The 20,682-nt window shown below is 37.8% G+C and overlaps 1 protein-coding gene across 5 annotated transcripts; it reads left to right on the top strand.

Annotated features, from left to right (window-relative positions):
* The first annotated feature begins 5,941 nt into the window (after positions 1 to 5,941).
* On the top strand, positions 5,942 to 18,077 carry RGS1 (regulator of G protein signaling 1). 5 transcript variants are annotated; one of them, XM_037496254.2, is made up of 8 exons: positions 5,942 to 5,985; positions 11,434 to 11,559; positions 12,613 to 12,650; positions 14,035 to 14,322; positions 14,688 to 14,768; positions 15,178 to 15,239; positions 16,486 to 16,649; positions 17,329 to 18,077. In XM_037496254.2, exons 4-8 carry the CDS (start codon positions 14,225 to 14,227, stop codon positions 17,512 to 17,514), a joined length of 591 nt encoding a protein of 196 aa, XP_037352151.1. In that variant the 5' UTR covers positions 5,942 to 5,985; positions 11,434 to 11,559; positions 12,613 to 12,650; positions 14,035 to 14,224; the 3' UTR covers positions 17,515 to 18,077. The 5 variants fall into 5 exon arrangements, with proteins under 5 accessions (XP_037352151.1, XP_037352150.1, XP_037352152.1 ...); XM_037496253.2 differs by having other exon boundaries at positions 5,942 to 6,004; XM_037496255.2 differs by lacking the exon at positions 11,434 to 11,559.
* Positions 18,078 to 20,682: the final 2,605 nt, after the last annotated feature.

The raw sequence follows: 20,682 nt of genomic DNA, 5'->3' as shown, positions 1-20,682 counted from the left end.
ACCCAGTGCTTGTATAAATAAATAAATAAATAAATAAATCTTAAAAAAAAAAAAGATACTGCTAAGAATTAGATCAAGTAATATACAATGTCTAAGTTAGTTTTATATCTGTAATCTCCCATTATTAGCTATAATTGTTACTTTCATGACTAGTGTAAACTTACTTCTATATCAAATGCGAAAGGAAAAACTGGTGTGAGTGTTGCCTAGGTTAATATCGAACCTCTGACATATAAAACAGATGAAAGATTGAGGGAAGGGAAGAGGCCAGTGAAAACCGTGGGGAGGGGGCCCAAAGGCCCATCATAGGATGGAGGGTTGTGGGTGCTTTGGTGTTGGGTATGGTCTGGTGATATGCATCTGAAGAGGTATGAACTTACACCCCTAAATCATATGCAGTGTTGTACACCAGTGTTCAATCAATAGAAAATAAGACAATTTTTTTAAAAAAGAAAAATGGACAGAGAATTGTACCATTGCAAGCATAGCATTTGCATTTCCCAAGTTTATCCATTTTCATATCACAATATTAAGGAATCATTATGTGAATCAGCCTCTTGAAGGTGATTTTCATTTTCAGAAACCTGTAAGGGCCTCCCTGGTGGTACAAGGGGTTAAGATGCAACCTATGAAGCTATCCGCAGCCACTGCAGCACAAGTTCAATCCCTGCCAGGGAGCTACCCACATGGCACAGCAGACCTCTACTGACTCACCCGCTGCTCCCCTCAGTAGTGTATTTCAGTTAATCTGCCTGTTCCGGTCCCCACTCTGTCTCTAGTGAATCCTCTCACCATCTCCCCACACCTTTGGACTGTACCCAGTTCTTGTATGCACAGATAAATAAATCTTCAAAAAAAAAAAAAAAGCCCATAAAATGGCAAGTTTTACTGGTTGAACTCTTGTTACTATCATCATTGTGTTATTTCCTACAGTGATAAAAATGGGGAACTAGTGTACATTAATTATATGAGAGAACTTCTAGTTCCAAGCTTGAGAGTTATCAGCTGACATAAGTACTCTAACAAAGCAACAGCACTTCCTTAGACACATTTAGGGTTTTGAATGATGAAAGTGTGGTCTAGAGGTTAGGACCAGTGGTTCAAAGTCCTGTTCTCAATGCTGTCCCTGGTTCTGACAGTGATGTTTTGATTGACTTCAGACTAGTCATCTGACCAGCATGTGCTGATCAATTCATATAATTACTCTCTTTAAACCTCAAATGTCCTCATATGGGGACAAAGTCTAACACTATCTTTAAAAACTGAACAGGGGCCTCCCCGATGGTGCAGCGGTTGAGCGCTGGGTTGCGAAGCTGCCCGCGGCCTCTGCGGCGCCGGTTCGATCCCCGGCTGCTCCCCGGCCACCGGAGGAGGGTCCCACATGGTGCGCAGACCTCTCCTGCCGCGTCCACTGCATCCCTCAGCAGTGTACTTCGGTCCTTCTGCCTGCTCTGCTCCCTACTCTGGCTCTGGTGAATTCTCTCACCCTCCTGCGCTTCGGACTGTACCCAGTGCATGTATAAACAAAACAAACAAACAAACAAACAAACAAACAAATAAATAATAACATGCTTCTATTAAAAATAATAATAATAATAAAAAAAAACTGAACAAATCCAGGTCGATTAATAATCAGCATAACCATTATATTATATTCATCAATAAATACAATAAGGTCAGCATAATTGTGCTCTAAAGATCAAAATCATAACTAAATGAATGTATGAGTGAAGAATATAATTTTGACACAGATGGGTTGTTGTCAACATGTAATATAATAGCAAGAAGGAGTTAGGGCCAGGTGATAATTATTTCAATTGAAAAAAAAGAAACAGACTTAAGGTCAGGGAATTTATGCATGTCATCAAGCTGGGAATTGCTTTATTCAAAGATTTATTATTCTAGTATGACCAAGACATCAAATAATAAAGAACAGTTATTCCTGAGAGACAAGAAATGATGAGAAGAATCTTATAATTGTCCAGTTTGCTAGCTGGGGAAAATGTCTGGGCTGTGGCTGGAGGCCCAGGAAGAACTCAGCAGCCTCCCTCTGTTGAGGAGACAAGAGCCGGAGTTCAGGAAGACCACACAGATAGTCAGCAGGAAAGTGCCAATAAAGAACAAGCCACACAGAGAATGGATGGCAGTGTGGTGCAGGGTCCTGCTTCAACGTAGGTGAAGACTGATTAGGGCTTGTCTGTGATGAAACCATAAAGGAAAGATGAATATAAAAGGATGACAGGGACAGTACCCTGGGATCACACAAGGATGGGGTGAGTCCCAAAAGCCAGAGGGGAAGAGCAAAAATTCAAAGATAAAGTTCTGGAATCCTACCTCACAAAGATCAAGCTGAAAAATCAAAATGTTTTCAAGTAACCAATCATGCCCAGGAACATAAAAACAAAAAAGTAACTACTACCCACCCCCCAAAAAAGTAAAATCATAACTTCTGGCATCCAATCAAAATTTCTATAATGAAGACAAAAATCAATTCATTGAAACTTTTTTAGAATGATATAGATAACACAATTAATAGACAAGAACATCCAGACAGTTATTATAACTGCATCCATATATCCAGGAAATTAGAAGATTGAATTTATTAAATAAGGATATAGAAGATGTAAAGAGACACAAATTAAACATTGAGAGATGGAAACAATAATATCAAAAATGAAAAGTGCCCTGGATAGGATTAATGTCATATTAGAAAATTATGACTCGGGGCCTCCCTCATGGCAGAAGGGGTTATTTCTCAGAACTGTGAAGCTATCTGTAGACACTCCAGCATGAGTTCGATCCCCAGCCAGGGAGAAACCCACATGGCAACAGCAGACCTCTCCTGGCTCACCATCTACTCCCCTCACCAGTGTATTTCAGTAGATCTGCCTGTTCTGCTCTCCACTCTCTGCTGAATCCTCTCACCCCTGCACCTCTGGCCTGCAACCCAGCTCTTGTATGCGTAAACAAATGCATCTTAAAAAAAAAAAAGGAAAATTACAACTAAAGCTCAAAGGAGAAAACAGCACATATGTGTCTGTGTGTTCCATTCACCACAGTTCCTGAAAAGAAAATTATAGGCAGAGACTCAAGATAGAAACACCTAAAATTTTATAGTATAACAGAGAAATCTTAACTGGGATGTGGTGAAATGTCCAGCATTGAGACTAACAAAGGGAAAAATGGAACGTCTTGATTTCTTTTTTTGGAAGTATTAGTGTGTGTATGTGTGTTCAAAAGTGGAAGGGACAGAAAGTGAAAGTGGAGTAAGGGAAACACAGAGGTTTTCCCCAATAAGACAAGACCTTGCTGGAGACAGGCCGGTCCCCGAAAGTTGGGGGGGAAGGTATTCTGGTTTCCTTTTCTTCTATCGCTGGCAGTCAATCGTACCTCTCAAGGATGACAAGTTACACTGGTGAAAGTATTTGAAAGTATTAAGGGACAATTAAGAAAAACTATAACAAAAATACATTGTAGAGGGGACGGAGATCAGTAAGGAAAGATTAATCACATTATAACTCACAGTCAGTAATATGACGTGTAATATGAAGTCATAGTTAAAAAGACAACCACTGGGACAAAATTTTAAACCTTCAAAGTAATAGGAGGAGTACAAACGTAAACTAAAACATCGATAGCCAAGAATCACAGATTTTAGATTTTAAATCAGTAAAAAACAGAAACCATAACATAATGTGGTGAGACAACTAAGCCTGATCACTATCCTTTTCTCATGTACAAGGACCAGGGATCTGCTGAGTAGGATGGAAACGATCCACCTGAGACTCAAATCCTCCCACATATCTGCTCAGTCACCCTTAGCCTCTGGCTTCCAGCCTTTTGGAAACTTTCAGCCTTTTGAGCAGCTGTCTGCTCAAATCATCTTGGCAAAAAATGGCATAAAGGGGCCCTCCCTAGTGGCCCAAGGGGTTAAGCACAGCACTGTGAAGCTATTTGCAGCCTCTGCAGCACGAATTCCATCTTCCCCACCCCTGCACCTCTGGCCTGTACCCCAGTTCTTCTATGCATAAATAGATAAATCTTTTTAAAAAATGGCAAAATGTCGAAGCGGCGAAGGAATAAAATCCAAGTGGAGTTTGCCCTATTTGAAAGTACCTGAAAGATTCACCAACACCCAATAAGTATTGTTAGTGACGTGAATAAAATGAATACATTATTTTGTGAATCTGCCCTCACTAGGTTAGGTGCCACCTTCTATCATTCCAGGATACTGTGTAAAAAGAGACAACAGGTCCAAGATGGAAGAGTTGGGCTCACAGTCCATGTCACCAAGCCAAGGGTTAAGACCTAACCTAATTTCAGTTTCAGAGTTCAGTAATGTGACCTTGAACCTGGAAGCTGGGTATTCCCTGATCAGCCAAGCAAGGTAATCAGCCTGGTAGATAGACCTCAGTAAACCCCATAGGGTGGTGAGGGAAGGCAGCCGAGCCTGAAGCATTTTCCTCTATTCTCAATCACTTCCTTTCTGCCCATGAGAACCTTCTATTGTGTATAGCTCCTGGAAGCTCCTTTCCACTTGCTGTGGGCAATGCTGCCAGGTTCAAACACCATTTTAGAAAGCAGTGACAGCCTCCAAGTTGCTTGGTTGGGTTTTGTCTTTTAACAATGCCTGTGCTTCATCCTATATTGTACACTTCACATGCTTTGAAATTTTATATTTGTCTTTCTCCAGAATAAGATTCACCTCTAGATTCTCCAATATGGACCAGAGTGACTATCATTCAATAATAACTTCATAAATATTTGTTGAATAGTTGGACAAATTAGTCTAAGTGTTACAGGGCAACCCCAATGTGAAATGGGTTGCCTGGCTGTGGGTCCTCACCCGCATGCTTAAAAGAGATTTATAATGAGACTCAACTGCAGGTACACATACAGAAAGGTTAATAATGGGTTTATTTACAAAGAAGGGGAAATGAAGAAAGAAATACTCAGGGAGAAAGAGAGAGAGATACATTGGTGAATGCATTCTTTCAGTTCTGCTGAGCTGGAACCCCAATGGCACACAATGAAAGCTGGGGAAAAATCAAGGGCCCCCAAGGCCCACATGTCTGGTTATCTACCAAGCCTGACTGCTTAACTCCACCCTCAGTTCCCAGCAATCCTCCTTTCCATGGTGACGACATTATGGGGTTTGTAGTATGGTGTCTTGGATCTCTTTGGTCTGGGGTGGGGGTGGGGTCCAAAAAAGCTGTGTTTGTGGAATTCATTCAGGACATCCTTTCCCCCCCAACATAAGCTTCAGCCCTTAACCTCATATTCAGTTGGCATTTTTAACAGCTCCTGTATGTCAGCCACTGTTCTGGACATTTGCACAAAGCAGCTTTATTCCTACCCATTAAAGTCAAGTCAGCTTGTTTAGGAGAAATATAGATGATAGATTCTATTGGAATTCAAGAAACAGAATTCTCAGAAGCCCTTATGCTTTCAACTAACTACCCACTAAATCACCCTGTTCTTTCTTCTAATTTTACAAAGAAAACAGTGAAGGCGAAGATTTCACAGTGAGATCAAGTAGCCCATCTGCATGTGCAGAAGCCAATAAAGTTAGGGAAGACATAAAAGAAAGGGAGACAAAATAGAAGAAGAGGAGCGGAGGGGAGCAGAGGAAATAATGGGCATAAAAATCTAAGGTTTTTCTGATATTACATATCAGAAATATTTTAATATCAAAAAAAGAGACTGAACAATATTTCAGGGAATGAATAAACAAATCTGGATCACAGTCTGTTTACTACATAATGTTGGGTACAGTCTTAATCATTGATTAGTATCAATTATTGCTATGAAGTTAGACTGTGGTTAACACAAACTTGAACTTGATGTGATCAAGGGTACTCTAAGCTTCCTATGAGATCACAAGGACCTGCATCAGTGACCTTATCTGGCAGCAGTTGGGCAATCAGAGGGCATTCTGGATTTAAAGACATCCACAGCTGCACAGACCTTCCTCTGGATGGGCTGGTATTTGATTTGATCATGGGTATGAGTTCTGCCAGGAAAAGGAAACAATCCCTCAACATTTCAAATCTCTCTCATAGCTAGATCTGAAGTAATATAATATATAAAACACTCTCCTCATGAAAGAGAAGTGAAATGATGACATTCTCACTGGTATTAGTCCACTGTCCTTAGGACTATCCCAACTCATGGGGAATTCTCCAGGCATGGGGAGGGGGGAGGGGTTGGGACTGGGAGGTAACCCTATTGTACTGATTCTTTTTTAAGTCTTCTCAGAAAATTTTAATTTTATATGCAGGGTGAATATTGTTTCATTTAAAGATGTATAGGATGAATTATAAAATGTAACCATCTCCAACCTACTTGTTTTAAAGAATGAAGTTTCCAGGATTGAATAGATCATGTAACTCATGGCATAACTAACATGCCCTAAAGAGCTTTCTGTTGTCTTGGAAACGGCTGCTCCGCAGTGGACAGACAGGAGAGGGGAGGTCAGCTGCAGGGACCCTCATGGACACCACCAGTCTCAATGTCACATTTCCAAACTTTATCCGCTCGTAGGTCCGTGCTTTCTTGCAGATGCCAAGCCTCCTGCTGTAATTCAGGGCACACATTACTGACCACCTCGCTCTGTCTGCATTGCCCACTCACTGTCACACATAGGAAGCAAATACACCTCAATCTTGCTTAAACAAAATGTGAGAAAAGAAACCCCAAGCTAGAAGAATGGAACAAACTCCCACACAAACCAAACTGTTTTTAATATTTTTATTCACTGTTTTTTTGGGTGTTTTAAGATCTTACTGTCTCAGCTATGAATCTGGTCAAAACAGAATCAACCAGGAGAAAAGCCAAAGAATCATAAACAAGACACCAGATAAAGTAAAACAGGACTTAACATCTCACAATGACAAAAAGAAGAGGGACAAAACTTGGTCAAAGTAAAAGTTACTTGATTTTCACAAAGAAAACAAATGTAGAGCAGTTTATAGTTAATATTTCCTAATCTTCTATATCATTAAAGCAAAAAAGAAAGCAAGGTGTTGTGCTTGTTCTAAATTTGAGTTCCCACCAAATACATTACCCTGGTTTTCTGCTTCCTCAAATCCAACTGGAAACAAGACAAAACACAGCAGAAGAAAACTGAGATAAGAAGAGACAGCACAGGGCCTATTTATACAGCTGATATTTGCTACATTTGGAAGTGAGGGTCATTGTCACAAGTTGGGGACAGGCATGTCTTCCCAATTTGTAGCTATCACGTTCAACAGAGAAGTCATAATTTTAAAGATTCTGAAGCCCCACTTAGGTTTAGTTGAAATTGAAAGTTTCAGTATTTCCTTCCATTACTTAAGTTATTCCAGGAAACTTCCAGTTATGTTCTGGTTTGCCTAATATATTTAATATTCAAAATTGGGCTGCTGACACTAGCATCCATGAAAAATCCCTTAACAGGCAATTCAACATTAGTTCCTAGCAGAAACTTTCTACCACTCCTGATTCAAATTGAAAGAAATCAGCTCCTTCCAATCTCATTAAGGATTGGCTTAGAAACTGAAGCTAGAGAAGGCCTGCATTTGGGAATGATCCACATTTCCAGCTATGAGTATCTGTAAGAAGCAGATGGCAAGACAATTAGATTGTAGTTTGGCAGAAAGTCTGTGATATTTCCACACCATTAACATCTGTATGGACTTCATACATTTGTGTAACATATTGGTTTACATAAATACAATAACTAGGTGAAAAGAAATTCTATAGGAAAAGGAAGATTCTAGAAGATTGAACCAGTGGATACTGAGGGGCAGTGCCAGGAACAGTGTTGGACTCAGAGTAGTTGGGTTGTCAAATTCACTGACTTTTAGGAAGGAGAAGTCTAGGCAAAGGGTTCTAAATGTAGAAAGAAAACAGAAGACGTAGTATTCTTTCTAAATTCTAATTTTTTAGGTCTACTTTTGATCACTATAGAATGTCAAAAGAAGCAAAACTCTCCCTACACCATGATCATAGCTGCAAATTACTTGATTTTCACCTTTGACTTTTACGTAGAGGAAACTGACAAGAAATGAACTGATTTGATCAAACTCACAAATGGGTCAAAGTTATGCCTTGACACTGAACCCACAGCCATATTCAATGCAGCAAGATAAGCATATCAATAGGAATTTGTGATCACAAAGTCATTCATTTAATTAAAAAATAAATGAAAAATAAGGTAATAAAATCCAAACTATTTGAAAAAACAGAGCAGGCACAGGAAAAGAGGGAGTACCACACACGACTTGCACCCACATAATAGTAGGATCACCAGCGAATGGACACGATTTATTGACTTAAAGGTGCTTACTCAAGTTGGAAGAGTGTGACTAGAAATAAATGTGAATCTGACATCAACATTTTGTTTTATATGTGTGTGTGTATATATATAAAACAAAGTGTTGATGTCAGATTCACATTTATTTCTAGTCACAGTCTTCCAACAAGTGTGTATACACACACACATGCAAATAAATATAATATATATTATATATATATACACACATATAAATAAATACAAAAGCAAAATATTAGAAAAAACATGAAAAATGTGCAGTTACTGTGGTGAATTTTGGAATAGTGGAGAATGTCAGTAAACTTTGATAAGATTTTTTTTTTGTCTTGGAAAATGACATAATTCATGGGGAAAAACAAAGCAACTAAATCACTGTTGTTTACAGAAGCAAAGGCAGATCACTGGAATGATTTCAAATAGACATTTCAAATCACTGGAATTATTGCAAATAGATATTTGAAAAATTAGCACAATGATTTATTCAAATCGTTCTCTGATAATTAAAATATTTTCTTCTTTATAAATAGTCTCTCAGTGCCGCCCTCTGAGTATCTTTGTACATTTATGGCCCACATTAGGTAATAAAACACTCTACTCCAACTCTAAATAATGTATTCATGTTCTTACAGCATCATTTTCCTTTTACTTGCACTTGGGACTAAGACCCTTGCTTTGGTACATGCTGGATTTTATTTGTAAAGTGCAGTCAAATAGAGAGCATGACTGCTCTCCCTTGTTGAAATGATTATAAATCATAAAGTAATAATAAATGAAAATGAATCCATCATGGAGGCCGTGTACCAGACATAAGATTAATCCAAAGGTTTCTTTAGTACTTTCAAGAATTAGAAGAGAGACTTACTTATGAGAACTTTGTTGGTAAGATAAGATCTAGTATGAATAAAATGTATAAAATCACATGAGCCCAGTTCACTGAAATTCCCATGTTCATTTTCTTATAATCTCTTAAATTATAGAAAGGAGGTGTGCAGTGTGACCATAAGTAGAATAGAGCAGGATGAGAAAAAGAAACTAGATTATTATCTTGCTCAGTTTGCATTTACTGAGTTCACTGAATTTCACCAAGCTGCAGACATCTCCTCATATTAAAACCTATTAGCTGACTTCCTATTAGAAAATAAAATGGTAAGCAAACCTGAAATCTTTAATCTTTTTATTCACAAATGATACAAAGTAAGCACCAATGTCGCCACCAATGTTCTACCTGGGCATACAGAAAAACCTTCAAAAGTCATCTTTGTTGACGTTTTTAAAAGAAACTCTATGAAGTATAGCTGACACACTGTTGGCAGCCCTATCTTTGAGCTTGGAAACTGCATGAGTAAAAAGCAAAAAAAAAAAAAAAAAAAAAACAGGACTTTGTCTTTATTTCCTAACCTTTGAGTATCTACACTATTTCAACAAAATCTTTCAGAGATCCTTTTAAACTCTGCAAAGCTTTGTAATTACATATGGGATGCATTTTTCCATGATTTTTATACATGGAAGAGGGTCCGCTGCTGGAGACCAGCTTCTCCACTGCAGTCTTTTGGACTTTTCATGGGGTGCTGATCTCCAGTATAAAAACAGGCAGAAAAGAGATGCATGTTGATTTTGTAGTAAGTGGCAACAGTGCTCTGTTTCCCATCTCATGCTTCCAGAGTTAATCACTTTCCTGTGTACATTACTCTCGGCACACTTCACTTAGCTTACTTGCTTAAATATCTCTCTGCCCTATTTACAGAGATTCATTCTTCTTTCTGTTTGTAGAAATATGTATGATACATTGTAAGATGCAAAGACAATTTGTTTAAATCAAGACATTTTGTTTCAATGAGTCAAAATTTCTGTTCATGTCACTCTGTGTATATGTGTGTGTATTATGGTATATATATATTTTTTTAATTAATGTAATATTGCTTTATAACATACCGTAAATCTCAGGTACACAACTTTATACTTCAACATCTATATATTCTGCACATTGTGATCATCGCCAAAAGTCTGGTTTCCATCTTCAATCATACCAGGGACTCCTTGTCCTTATTATAGTCCTTTTCCCATAATTCCTAATGTCCACAAGATTTTAGCAATATTATAATGGCTCAACATTAGTTTAATCAACATCAAGGTTTGAATAGTCATTCAGTAAAGTACTCCCTTTAGGGCTCAGGTGATTGAAGTGTGTGAAATGTAAAAATCAATTCAGCAAAGATTAAAATTTTCCCCATTGAAATTAATAACCATAACCTGAGATGTTTTATCAAACTTGTCTCCAAGATATTTTAAAGTATAACACTGGGATTTTTAGGGCAGGGAAACTTCTGTATGGTACTTAAGGTAAAATGTGTCATTTTACATTTGTCAAAACCCGTATGTTCAACACCCATAGAATGTATAATACCAAGTATGAACTGCAATGAAACTAAGGATTTTGGATGACAGTGATGAGTCAGCGATATTTATCATGGATTGCAACAAAAGTACCACACAGATTTGGAAATTGATGGGGGAAAGAAGGTGCAGCATGATTGAAACAGGGTGGAGAGAGTAATGTAAGCTCTCTGTACTTTCTGTTCAATTTTGCTGTAAACCTAAAACTATTCTAAAATAGTCTTAAATATTCCTTTTCTTAAATATTCCTTTTCTTAGGATTTCTACTTAGTTATTTAAACACAATTTTTCAAAGGAAAAATACAAACAAGATGATGTTGGTGAGAACCATTATTTCTTCCATTGGGTTTTTATCAAATCCTTTACAATTTCAACCAGAGCCATTGATTCACAAAGTTATTATTTTGTTTTTGTTTGTTTTTTTTAAAGATTTATTTATTTATGCATACAAGAGCTGGGGTTCAGGCCTTGAGATGTGGGGAGGGGGGTAAGAGGATTCACCAGAGACAGAGTGGGGAACAGAACAGGCAGACGGACTGAAATACACTGCTGAGGGGAGCAGCGGGCGAGACAAGAGAGGTCTGCTTCGCCATGGGGGTATCTCCCTGGCTGGCGAGGGATTGAACTCATGCTGCAGAGTCTGCGGATTGCTTCATAGTGTGGTGCTTAACCCCTTGTGCCACCAGGGAGGCCCACAAAGTTATTTTGATTCTTTATCTTGTCAGAATGTATTTCACAAAGAGGAATCATACAGTGACACCGAGTGCAATTGATAGGGAACTTTCAATATCCTGTCCTGGACTCAGCCCTTACTGATAACACCTCATCCAATTTGCCTACTTCCTGCACATGTAAGTTTTGCATGACCTTACAAGCAACTTCTACATTAGTAGACCATTGAAATAGCTTCAACAGCCAACTTTAATATAGCAAGATCAGTTGGAAACCACCCCCATCAGGAGTTTAAATCTCTATTTGGGTTTGAAAGCAATTGTAGTTGCTTCACATGTTTGAGCCTGAATGACTACTGTGGTAACAAAAGATCGGTGATTTAAAGGAATCATTATTACGTAAGAGAGATATGAGAGAAATACTTCTAACTCTATTACAATTTCCCAATGTGGTGTCAAGAGGATATTTTTTCTGCAAACTATTTTTCCTATCCAAAGAGGGTTTAAGGAAACTGCTGCATCCTTTTCCCTCCCGTGAAAGATTGATAAGTGTGCATGGACATACTGATGGCTCTCAGGTCTGCACTGATCGATTTAAGAACCTTATTCAACATTAACCCAACATCTCCCAAAAATTACATGGTCCCATAACCTTTGCTACTGCCACTGCTGTAGCTTTTAAAATGCTTATTAGTATTCAAAGGAACTACTGTCACAGAAACACATCTTGGAAATTGTCAGTATATTTGCATAATAATAACAGGAAGCCATTAAAAATAAATTTTGAAACATTTTTCTCTAACATAACTTACCTACAGTTATCTAAAGGAATGAGAGTACTAGATAAACAAACATGAGCAACACTGAAGATTTTAATAGAAAGTGTGGAGTGAACCACAAAAATACACAAACGCACGCCTTATGTTATATGGCTTTGAGCCTGTCAGTTTTGTTTGGGTCTCTTTCAAAGTGGCCAGCTCATCTCATTAGTTTTCATTCTTATTGCACCGAGTTATCTACTTAACATCAAATGATGATTGTCACATACAACATAGTAAATGTTCATGACCATGTAGTAAGTGAGATTTGTAATATTACAAATGTGAATCCTTCAAACATTTTCATCCTGAGCATATAACCAAGAAAGGAAAAGTAATAAATACTTTCTTCCTTTTTGTCAGCTTTAACCTAATCAGAAACTTCTCTAAGAAAAAAATTGTTTTGTCTTTTCAGGTACAAAATCCAGAGGTTTAAGTTAAACTGGACAGTCTGTAAGTAAACCACACACGATACATTACCTATATAAGCTTATATTGCACTAAATCCTCTACCCTGACCAATTAGTCTTCAAATTCCTTAGGTTGTTTTTTTTTTTTTTTAAAGATTGATTTATTTATTTATACAAGCACTGGGTATAGTCAGAAGCATGGGAGGGTGAGAGAATTCGCCAGAGCGGAGAGCAGAACAGGCAGACTGACAAGGTACACTGCTGAGGGGAGCAGCTGGTGGCAGGAGAGGTCTGCATGCCATGTGGGACCCTTACCCAGTGTCCGGGATTCAAACCTGTGCTGCAGAGGTTGCAGGCAGCTTTGCAACCCAGTGCTCAACTGCTGAGCTAGTGGGGAGGCCCAGGTTTTTTTATTTTTAATAGTTAATCTTAATTAAAGCCAGACTATATTTCTCCAGAGGCCCTGCAAAAATCTGAAAGATCATCATCTAGGAAGCACCCATTATTGGTCAATTCAAATATACTCTTTTTTTTTTTTTTAATAGAGGCATGTTTTATTTATTTATTTATTTGTTTGTTTATACAAGCACTGGGTACAGTCAGAAGCGCGGGAGGGTGAGAGAATTCACCAGAGCCAGAGCGGGGAGCAGAGCAGGCAGAAGGACCGAAGTACACTGCTGAGGGGAGCAGCGGGCGGCAGGAGAGGTCTGCGCACCATGCGGGACCCTCCTCCGGTGGCCGGGGAGCAGCCGGGGATCGAACCGGCACCGCAGAGGCTGCGGGCAGCTTCGCAACCCAGTGCTCAACCGCTGCGCCACCGGGGAGGCCCTATACTCTTTTTTTTTAACCTTAAGGAGATTTTCCTCTGATAGCATCAGTTTATTTACTTCTGATGTCACATTTTTTCATGAATGTAAATAAGCTCTACATTTATTTAATTAGAGTTTTGTTATAATTTTGCTTTATTTTTACCCTAAGCAATAATCGTCTTATATAACACTAGTAGAATATCTAGCACGCATCTGGGAAGGCACTAACAAGGAGACTTCTTACCACTGACATTGAAGTAGGGGGTGAGGGTTAGAGTAGGGAAAAGGGAAAAGACCCTTTCAAATCTCTCCTCCCTATCAGAAATATATAGATATACAAATAAACAAAAGCATTTGTTTATTTATACTATTTCCTGAAAGAAAGAAAAAAATAATATTTTGATCAGATGAATTTTATAGTCAAGGAATATGCAAGGCTGAAACATATCGGTGAAGCAGGCAATTTTTAAGGAGAGACAAGGATGCCCTAGAACTTTCACACTGTGGTGTGTGTGTCTGTATGTTTAACGTTCTTTCTTTTTTTCAAATCAAGTGACCTGTTCTCATTTGGTTAAGTTTCAACCACAAGACATCACTGCATGCTTTTTTTTTTTCAAGACACACGTCACAACACACTGAGAAAGGGGGAACTTCCAGTGTCTGTGGTAATATCACTTGATAAACAGACTTCTTTGAACAGCCAGAGCCCATTCCTCTCACTATATAAAGCAGCAGAGACAGCGCTTGGCAGACACTCGCTGTGTGAGAACTAAGCGAGCAGCAATCATCTCCACCCAGAAGAGGTAATATGCCAGGGATGTTCTTCTCTGCTCACCCAAAAGAACTGAAGGGAACTGGTCACTCACTTCTAGAAGACAAAGCACCAAAAAGGAGGCCTAAGGTTTTGTAAGTTCACTCAGTGTCTCACTTTGTGACTCTGACATAGATAATCTTTAAAGAAAGAAGGATTAGGAATGAATGGGAGAAATTATGAGCATTTAACTAAGTCAGATTTGAGCAACTACCTGTTGTGAGTTATAGTGTATCCAAGTGCAGTAAAAAATGAATCATGAGAGGGAATTAAGTTAGATGGGATTTTTTCCCAGATGTTTGCTCCTAAAATTGGCTTTATCTTTAATATTGCAAAATGCTGTATCATATTTTTATTATTGCCTTATTCCTTGAGAAATTTATTTCATGCTCTTTTTTTTCTAAAATTAAAATGTATTCTACTGAGAAAATATGAATGTTCAATTTTGTGTCTTTTGTAGTGGAATGGACATGAAAGCTTATCTGAAATCTATGCTCCCACATCTGGAATCTGGAATGAAGCGTTCCAAGTCCAAAGACATGTATGTACATTCATACATTGACCTGTCATTAAGTGTGGCCTATGCATTAGCACTGTGTTCTACCTAAAGATTCATAATACTGCTTATAATACTGCTCATAAGAAATGAATCCTATTAAAAAGTCTAATAAATTAGACTATATTAGCACCAATGAAAATTAAATACAAAGGAGTGTCTGCATATTTCACATCTATCAGTTGTTGGAGGATATATCAATAGAAGTCAATTTTCTCACATTTCATTAGCAGACATTTTCATAAAGATAGCAATTCTAAGGGATATTTTCTCTTAAACTTTACTAAAATTTATTAAAACTAGAATCTGAGTTTATAGAGTGATTGATATTCTAATTCCATTTGTGCCGATAGAAAAAATTTTTCACTAATTTATGTGAATTTCTCCCCTGCAGACTGTCTGCTGATGAAGTAATACAGTGGTCTCAATCTCTAGAAAAACTTCTTGCCAATCAAAGTAAGTATAGATTAATAATTGAATGCTTCTGGGTTCAGCTCAATATCCTAATGCACTGAATGACTTCACTAAAATATAGCATTCCAGATAGGAGACATGCAGAAAGTTATATTCTTGTTTTTCTATGATCATGGTAGTTTCAGATACTATGCTTCATTATAGTATAATATTTAAAAAAGTTCTGCCACTGTCCTTTGACAAATCTATCAAGATAATTAGGTGTTTCCATGGATCATTATAATAAGATTGAAAATTATGCTGGGATTCTGAAGTAAGGTTTTTAAAAGCAAAGCATCACTATATGAACTACCATTCTGAATGCAACCTACAGATTGCATTTTTGGCTGTTGAATATAAGGAGTTGGATTTATTAAGTCAATTCATTATTTCATCAGTCGTGCATTTATTAACTCACTCATTCACCCTGCTGGTATGTGGCAGGGATTGCAGACGCAACAAGGATTCACAAATGATAGTGTCTCGCTGCCTCGAAGGCAGTGGAGATATCATATATAATTGATTATGTAAAATGTGATGCCTGTTATAGCATAGATACAATGAAATGAATTTAAACAGATTTTTGGAGGGAGTTTTTGATGAGAATAAGTAAGGAATGAAAGCAGTCTGTCCCCTCCCATGATGGGCACTGTAGCTCTGCTGAGATTAGGCCCTTGTTCGAGTTGGTCTCTACCCAATGGGTGATCTTATCCTCTTCTCCCCACAAACAACCTAAGGAGTCTTGTCTGGGGATCAAGTAGTTCAAGATGGTTCACCCATCTTATTATCTGACTTAATTTTGGCTTCAGCTAAACAAAGGGGTAAAGATGTCCCATCAAAATGCCTCAGTAACATAGGTGACACGGAGGCCTCACTCATTGGTCATTCTGATCAATATGAATTGAGTAGGAAAATTATATTTGTTAATGATTAACAGGATGTCAATGGCCTTTGTCAACGTTTGCTTTGCTAAAATACTCTATATTCCAACTAAAAGTTGGTATATAGAAGTAAAAATATGGTTCTGTAATCAAGAAAGGATCCTCTCCGTATCCTTGTGACTATTTTTAATGCCTGTATCATTTAATGCCTGTATGTGGCCTTCCCATTTCTGCAAACTATGACAGCTATTCCAGCAGAAGCTTTCCCTTTTACATAGAGAATGCAATAGTATTTTTTCTTGCAAATTTCTTCTTCAACTTAATCATTCATTAATTTGATTTTCTCACCCCTCACCTTTTCTTTTTAGCTGGTCAAGATGTCTTTGGAAATTTCCTAAAGTCTGAGTTCAGTGAGGAGAATATTGAATTCTGGTTGGCTTGTGAAGACTATAAAAAAACAGAGTCTGATCTTTTGCATTGCAAAGCAGAGAAGATATATAAAGCATTTGTACATTCAGATGCTGCTAAACAAGTAAGCATTAAGATCATTGTCATCAGTTTACTTTTAAAGAACTTAGACCCCCCAAAAAAGTCATGATTTCACTGTTAGCTATCAAGGTATATTCATATAGTTCACTGCAGCAATCATCTTATGTTCTAGATTTGTGAATATTTCAACACAGTAGGGTGAAAAGATTGATCTTGAGAAACCACCTAACTTGATAGCAATGGAGGAAGGAGTATTTGCCCAGAATTTCATGTCAGTCACCCTTATGCGCTATCTCATCTGGGATTAGCATAAAATACAAATTAATTTAATGCCTACAATCGCAATGGAAAAAAAAATATTTTCAGTTAATAGTAGTGCCCACCTTCCAGTTTATTCTTGGTCCCAGAAGATGATAGTTGCACAAGTTCCTTCTCTATCTGTAAATTCTAAATGTCTTTGTCACTTTTTGATGCATGTATCACCTTGTGTGGTGATTTAAATTTTTAATGTCTGCTCTTTTGCACCACCCAAATACACCATCAGTTAACTTTCTCTACTCTAGAACAGAGCTGGTTGAGAACAGACATCCAAGAGATATATTTGAACTGATTTAACTGAGTACACAAAACCACTATTTGAGGTGCTTCAAAAAAATAGAGTAACATCATAATTTTTGTGATAAATTGGAAGTATTGGTTAACTAATGAGGATTTCTTTTTAGATCAATATTGACTTTCGCACTCGAGAAGCTACTGCAAAGAAGGTCAAGACACCAACTGTCACCTGTTTTGATGAAGCCCAAAAGATCATCTATACTCTCATGGAAAAGGACTCTTACCCCAGGTTCCTCAAATCAGACATGTACTCAAATCTTCTGAATGACCTTCAGGCTAACAGCCTAAAGTGACAGGTCCATGGATGGTGGGAATTAAAGACCGCATGAAGTACAAGAGGAATGTGCCAGTTGGCTCCCTGGATGAACAATGGCCTTTTTGGGTGACTGGATGGACCCCGGGGTAAAACAAATGATTCAAAAGGATTAACATGGATGTGATTCAGGCACAGAACTGAAGAAGCATAAGCAAGATGAAAATTAATTAAGAGACAGTAGATGCAAGGAGATACTGTGGGACTGTGGGGAACAAAACTGTGGGCCTAGAAAATCCCTCAGAAATGAGAAATCCAGTTTACACAGAAACTGTGAACAAGGACTGATTAAACATGCTGTGAGCTTTAAGATGAACTGGCACGCGGGTCATTACATATAGATCTACTGAGCTGCTAAAATCTATCTAAAAAGTATGTGTTTCAAAAACACCATTGTTATTTTTGTTACTAGTATTGTTTTGCTTTTTGATTGTTTTTCACTTGAAGGGGATAAACAAGAGAAGGTATTTAACTTAAGCTACTGCTCTTCAAACTGAGACTTAATATACTTGTAAGTTAAATTATTACAGGGTTAATAATAAATGTGAGTTTTATCTTATGTAGAAGCAATTTCTGTTTACAATTGCCATTTTTAAACATTGCATTTATTCCTCAGATTTAACAAACATTCCAGCAAGTCTTCTACTTTCTATCATCTCTTCAATATCTAAATTTGCCACCAATTATTAATACATTTTATGTATGTATTGGACATGACACATTCTTTTTCTCTTTGTCATCACAAGGCAAAAAAAAAAAAGAAAAGAAAAGAAAAGAAAAGAAAAGAAAAGCGAATACCCTCTCATAGAGTCAAACCTCAAACTGATGAGAAATTGAAGAAATCACTTTAAAAAATGGTAAAGTTATTTCATGAAGTAACATAATTAACAATTGATTTTACTGGGTCTTAAAGTTTATAAAAGTCCTCATGTGATATTCATAGAAATGCTATGAAAACTGAGACCCACAAAGATTAAAACACCATTTCTGATATTTAGCTATTAAAATTACCTAGAATGTTAAAAACAAAGCAAAATAAAACACTTATCTTAGGGGTCCTATCCCAGGCTGATTGAATCAGAATTCTCCATGGGAATTTATACTTTAAAAGAAAATTCCAGCTCATTCTGAAGATGCTTTAACAACCCAGTTTCGGGAATCCTGGGGTCCAGGGAAAGCCACAGAGCTAAGGATTGCATTGAGTTTGAGGACACTATGTGTGCACAGTCTATTGTGCAACACTGCCCCCTACTGACCAGAAGATATTGCCTAAATTACTCTGATCTGTAGTAGTCCTAGGCATTGCTTCAGTAGGAAAACAGGTATCTCTGTGGGGCACACCAGCAGATAGCTTAAATATAACCACGATGGTGCCGTGGCCAGCAGAGCGTATTCAACTCCAGCTTCTCATGAACCTGTGCTTCATTCGTATTGAATAGTTATCCACACCCCACAATGAAATACTATGGATATCCCCTATAGGAGCTCACCAAGTCATCAAGCATATGGGAATAGAATAGGGGCAACGAGCAGATCAGGTTTTTAAAAGTATTATTCTTGAGTTTCCATGGAACAAAGTTCAAATTATCTCTACCCAGTTTTAGCCAATCATATTATTATAAGAGTTTAGGAAGGGGGTCCAGTTTCTCCATTTTCATTAGTTATTTCTCTCCCTTACTCATTCCATCACCAAATTTTATCAATTCTCTTTCTACCATTGATATGTAATTGGCATATCACTTGCTCTTTTTCTACTACCCCTACTCTAGTATAGACTCCCGTGACTTGTGACGGGATTCATGTGACTTGTGTGCATTATTGTATTTTTCTTCTTTCACTCTTTTCAGTCTCTTCTCTTCAGTCCATCCTCTGAAAACCCACAAACATCACAGATTTGGACATGTCATTTCTCATCATATATAAAATATAGTTCAAATTTCTGATCTGGAAGTTAAAACAACCACAGTAAGACCTTCATTGTATAATTCCCTACCTGGGTATTTCCCTACCTTGATGTCACTCTCAGCTGAATTAACTATGTAAACATTGCATTCCTGTCTAGATTTTTTCCTTAAACTTGTCAATTGATTCAGTGTATAGAAATGACCTACTGTGGACAAGTAATAGGAAGAAGTTATTTCCATATTAAGAACTGATTAATATACTTACTTGATGTTTGACATTATTTTGATTGAAATTATTATAATCATACTATCAAAGGGAAGTACTTAAAATTTCCAAAAGTGAGGAAGAGAAGCATGAAATATTTTTACTCACACATTTCTTAATTCATCTTTAGAATTCTAGGTTCAACTATCATCTCCTAAAAACGAGTCCAGATTTCACTATGGTAGAGGATTGTGGGTGCTTGGGTGGTAGGCAAGGTGTGGTAACATTCATGAACCTATACCCCTGAATCATGTAAAGCATTGTGAACTGACCATTACTGCAATTTAAAAATGTTACAAGTCAAAAGAAAAAGAAACAAAAGTCTACATTGTTGCTTCCTTAATACAGTCATTGGTTAATTACATCTGCTCTGTATCATAAGCCATTCTGGGTGCTAGGAAAATAGAGGTGAATAAAATGTAACCCTCAATTATTAGGAGACACATAGTGCTCTTTGAAAGAAAGAATAATACAGAAGGCAAGAGGGCCTCCCTGGTGGCACAGGCAGTTGAGCTGCACTGTGAAGCTGTCTGCAGCCTCTGCAGCGCAGGTTCAATCCCGACCGGTGAGAATCCCACATGGCAAAGCAGACCTCTCCTGTCTCGCCCACTGCTCCCCTCAGCAGTATATTTCATCAGTTTGCCTGTTCTGTTCCCCACTCTGTCTCTGGTGAATCCTCTCACCCTCCTGTGCATCTGGCCTGTACCCTGGATCTTATATAAATAATAAATCCTTAAAAAAAAAAAGTAAAAAAAAAATAGAATACAATAAAAGAGACTAGGCATTATAAAAGAGATATAAAGAAAAATGAGATTGTCTATTGAATGATCTCCCTGGGGCTCTCTCCAGGTCCCTGGTGAAGAGCCAAATGGTCTTGGTGGCACTTCCTCCCCCCAAAGGGGTGCAGTGCCAAGCTTCCAAAAGTTCCCAGGTGCTGCTAGCTGCATAGGCAACTCCCCTTAGAATGTAGTCTCATCAG

Source organism: Talpa occidentalis, unplaced genomic scaffold (assembly GCF_014898055.3).
Source record: "Talpa occidentalis isolate TD23 unplaced genomic scaffold, MPIMG_talOcc4v2.1 talOcc4.8, whole genome shotgun sequence".
NCBI classification, from domain to species: Eukaryota; Metazoa; Chordata; class Mammalia; order Eulipotyphla; family Talpidae; genus Talpa; species Talpa occidentalis.
This window is presented reverse-complemented; position numbering and strand designations above follow the sequence as displayed.